This window comes from Aplysia californica, unplaced genomic scaffold, assembly GCF_000002075.1.
Source record: "Aplysia californica isolate F4 #8 unplaced genomic scaffold, AplCal3.0 scaffold00126, whole genome shotgun sequence".
Classification (NCBI taxonomy): domain Eukaryota; kingdom Metazoa; phylum Mollusca; class Gastropoda; order Aplysiida; family Aplysiidae; genus Aplysia; species Aplysia californica.
Genome location: NW_004797396.1, coordinates 1,075,081 through 1,080,080, shown reverse-complemented (window position 1 = coordinate 1,080,080; position 5,000 = coordinate 1,075,081). Strand labels below are relative to the sequence as shown.

The window sequence follows — 5,000 nt, the reverse complement described above, 5'->3', positions numbered from 1 at the left end:
GGCACAAATCACAGGGAACACTGAGAGGCCCATCCTGTCGTTCACCTTATCTCTCCTCTGCTGCTCCTTCTGCTCGCTCTTCCTCTCCACCGACCTCCGTTCTTCCACTCGCGCTTCGTGCTCCTGCTGTAGAGAGGCCACCTCTTTCTCTGTGTCCGCGTTCACTTTACACATCCGGTTCTGTACCTGTAACACACACACACACCACATGGACAGTTCACTTTACACATCCAGTTTTGAACCTGTAACACACACACACACCACATAGACAGTTCACTTTACACATCCGGTTCTGTACCTGTAACACACACACACACCACATGGACAGTTCACTTTACACATCCAGTTCTGAACCTGTAACACACACACCACATGGACAGTTCACTTAACACACCGGACTCTGTACCTGTAACACACACACATCACATGGACAGTTCACTTTACACACCGGACTCTGTACCTGTAACACACACACACACCACATGGACAGTTCACTTTACACATCCGACTCTGTACCTGTAACACACACACCACATGGACAGTTCACTTTACACATCCGGTTCTGTACCTGTAACACACACACCACATGGACAGTTCACTTTACACATCCGACTCTGTACCTGTAACACACACACACACACCACATGGACAGTTCACTTTTTTATTATTATTTTTATAGTGGAGGGTTTTACGGCACTCGCAACTGCATAAGGTCATATGAGCGCCAAGGGGTGCATGTCAACAGAGAGAAGTCTTTACAGGGAATCAGGCTGTCTCTGCTCACCTCTCTAGCTTCAACAGCACAAGGTCTGCTTCGACTATCAAGGCCCCCCGGAAACAGCAGGTCACAAGAGAGTGACAAACATACAAAAAAAGTAGAGGAAAATTACAATAGTAAGGATCAGGAAAGAAAAAGCAGCAGTTCTCTGTTGTAGATCAGGCACAGTTATGAGCGTGACATGAGTCAGCCCATTTACAATTCTACTATGCTTGAACGAGAAATGTCCCCCCTTTGGGAATGGCCTAAAGACACTACAGTCAGTGGCACTGCCCGGGGGGGGGGGTACAGTTCACTTTACACATCCGACTCTGTACCTGTAACACACACACACCACAGGGACACACATGAGCAGGGCATGCAAGAACCTAAAGCAACAGAAACACGTTCAAATACGACACAAACATATAGCATCCAGGGATATATGGGGCTCTTGTGGTCTAGAGGTTAAGGTGTTTGCCTCTCATTCAATAGGTCCCAGAGTTCGAATCCGGATAGGGACAGAAAATGTTCTTCTCTCACATCCTTTCCTGCTCTCTAACATATTCTCTTGTCTGTTTTTGTCTCCACTTTCTGCCCCTACCCCTTCACCTCCTTTGTTATCTCCCCAGGACTCCTGACTCTTTCTGCAAGTTGCCCACGTTAAAGATCTCTTGCTGGTCCAAAATCAATAGGAGTAGGCTTTGTCCGCCATCCGGGAGAAAATCAAAATTTCCTACCATCTGAAAATGTTTAATTAATGTGTCCCACATGCTCATATGGGTATTGAGTAGAAAAAGACCAATCAAAGGCGCCATTGAACCATTCAGTTACAAGAAGGGAATGTCACATAAAGAGGACAGGTTAGCAGGATTCTAAACATCACAGAATACAACACAGCTGGGGACCATTATTGCTTCTTTCTAACACATGTATTACACAAACTTTCAAACAATCAGCCATTACAAACGACACTGCGCTGTGACTGACCTGCTCCAGTTCAGCCTTGACCTCTTGCGCTGTGTCTCGCGTATGCTCCATCTGTCCGTCTAGGCGCTGCAATTTCTCGCTGTGGCGCCACAGAACGTTGCGACGAGATGAACTGATTGACCCCAGCTGTAGACAGAGAGAACAGCCACCATGTATACACGTATTAGTTGGCAAATCCTGGCTAGATGACTTTGTTGAGCCTTCTCCAAAAATTATGCCAAATAGATGCTGTCTATTGTATAACAAAGACAAATAGTCTCCTCCCACATAAAAACTGTAATATGCCTCATGCACCCAAGCACACACACACACACACAAACACAAGAGCACACACACATACACATGCAAAAGTGCAGGCATACACACACACATACACACATCAGTGCACACACAGACATACACACAAGTGCACACACAGACATACACACAAGTGCACACATACATACACACACACAAGCGCACACACACATACAAAGACACACAAACAAGAGCACACACACACACACACACACAAGTGCACACACACATACAAAGACACATAAACAAGAGCACGCACACACACACACACATAGACAAGTGACACACACACACACACACAAACACGGACACCTACCTCGGCAGCCTTCTGTTCCTCCCACGCCTCCATCTCTCGTTCCACGCGCAGCATCTCGGCCTGCTGGTGCGCAGCAAACGTCTTCTCCTCCTCCCCCAGCAGGCGCCGGGCCTCAGACAGCTGCTGCGCCTCCTGTTCACACGACAGCTTCTCCTGGGCCGAGCTGAACCCGCTGTCAACAGACACACATGACCCCATCAGAGCAAGAAAATAATGAATATGGTAACAATAATAATGATAAAAATAATAATAACAATAAAAATAGTAATAACAATGTAAAAAAAAGGACAACAATGATAATAATATCATTATTAATAATTCATGGCATTTATATAATGCATTTCAATCATTTACAATACTCAATGCACTTAACAAGACCCATCAATGGCATGAAAACACATCTTTCGCTCATTTAAAGTTTTGATGTTGGAACTACAGAAAAAGTAATTCAACATGATACAAAGTATCTATTCACAATGTCTAGTGCTGAAATAACACTCATCAACACCTCTATGGCAGGGTGCAAGACTTTGACAAGCATCATTTTGCAACAAGGCGTTTATCGGCGTCGTTCACAGAATCTCACTTTCCATCAAACATACAAGTAGAGAGAGGAACAGAACATCCTTTTTATCTACTGTAATAAGAATCCTGCAATTTTTGCACAGAGAAGACAAGCCGTTCATTCTAATGTTTCATTTAATTTATATGCCCTGTTTGAGTAAAGAAAAGCACATTGACACAGTACAGTCATTGAGAGCAAAAAATACCAAAACAGAGAGACAGAAACATTTTCCAGTGTGTGGTGCCATTATCTTCATACATCTACATAAAACTGCAGTTGGAGTATGAGTGAATTGAGTTCTCAGGTGGAAGGAATGGAAGGACGAAAAGAAAAGAAGTAAGCATTCCAACCACCTGACTGTCCTGTGTTTGCTCGTACCAGATGCAAATAGACCCGATATATATACCCTACATCTGTCTACAGAGTTTCAATATTATGTAAAAGTAGTGAGAGGGAGGGGAGGGGCGGGGGTGGGGGTTACTGTATGGAATTAGAAAAGGGTGATGTCTTTTGGCACCTGTACACACTGTGTGTTGTGGTCACTAAAAATGATATCCTCTGTTTAGGAAGTGTTGTTTGTCAGAATGTGTGTGTGTCTCAAAGTTTAGTGTGAGTGTGTTTATATTTTAGAAAGAGCTTTACGGCACTTGCAACACAATAAGGTTATATAAGTGTCGAAGATAAGAGGCATTACAAGAGAATAACAAACACAAAAAAAGGAGGAGAGATCAAGACGATAGATGTTTGATAGGAAAGAAGGAGCAAACCCCACCAGAGCACCACCGAGTGTGTGTGTGCGTGTGTGTGTGTGTGCGTGTGCATGTGTGTGCGTGTTTGTGTTGTTAAACTGTCTCACAATGAGCATTTTCTGTCTTTCGATTTGTCAACTGTGTGATAATTTTGCATTGCACAGCACTTACAGCCCTCTGGGGATTAGGTGTTATATAAATTCCCTTTATTACTGCTGTTGTTACTATTAGTATTATTATCATATAGACTCACAGGCCACACGTATTGGGAGTATTTTGGTCACACACATACATTCCTTTCACCACAATCAGCTGTCCAATGTTGTGTCGTTGGGAAAGACACTTAACACAAATTTCCCACTTGGCTCGGTCCTTTCAGAGATGGACGTTAAAACTCGGAGGTCCTGCTTTATAAATAACCTAACAGTGTAGATAACCGCATTAAACATACCATTTCACTATTTTTTCTTTCATCACAACGGTTAACCAACTCACCCGTTCTGTAGCCTGGCCTTGACCACAGCCTCATTCTCCTCCAGGTCGCCCCAGGCCTCCTCAATGGTGATGTTGTGCTCCTTGAGGCGAGACAAGCCCTGAGGAGGCGAGACGAGGCTTCGGGGTAAAGAGAGGTACATCGGCACAACAACAGCAGTTTACTGCTACCACAGAGTAAGATTGACAGACATTTACAAAAGCAGATAGTAAACAAATAAATGCTGCTAGCAGCACCCTCCAATTTGCTGCAAGGTATAAGCAGACAGACACACACACACACATATATACAAACACAGACAGGAAAACAGACAAACACAAACACTAAGAGGCAGACAAACACTTACACAAACACAGAGAGGCAGACAGACAAACACACACACAAATACCCAGCCACCCACACACTCACGGAGGGAAAGGGATGGAGGGAGGGGGAGAGAGAGAGAGGGGGGGGTGATGGGTGGGAGGGAGAAAAAAAGAAAGAAAGAAAAAAAGAAAGAATACACTGTATTTGCCATTCAACGCTGATAGAAACTCCTAGAAGGACAGGAAAGAAGCAACAGCCTCCAACCACTAACAGTAAAAAAATCAGGTTCAAATACAAGACACCATGCAGTGGATGAAATCTCCGTGAGCTTTCTCTGACCACCCAGGACAGCTTTATGTGACAAATGCTTACATGCAGTGCTGGGAGGACACAAAAAAAAGATGAAAAAGAGGAAGGAAAGGGGTCAAACTTTCCAGTTATCCTCGTAGGAAGACACATGCATGGAGAAGAAAAAAAAAGTACAAAGATATCAATAGAGGATAATTGCACTCAGTAACTAACCAAAA

At 43.9% G+C, this 5,000-nt stretch overlaps 1 protein-coding gene across 1 annotated transcript in view; it reads right to left on the bottom strand.

The window, feature by feature from the left end:
• The window catches only part of LOC101848195 (kinesin-like protein KIF16B), a gene marked incomplete at its 5' end in the record, with an annotated part of 47,573 nt that overhangs the window by 10,525 nt on the left and 32,048 nt on the right, over positions 1-5,000 (bottom strand). The window contains 4 exon segments of the mRNA XM_013081320.2: positions 46-186; positions 1,748-1,873; positions 2,361-2,532; positions 4,170-4,269. Of these exon segments, the coding sequence (XP_012936774.1) occupies positions 46-186; positions 1,748-1,873; positions 2,361-2,532; positions 4,170-4,269 (539 nt within the window).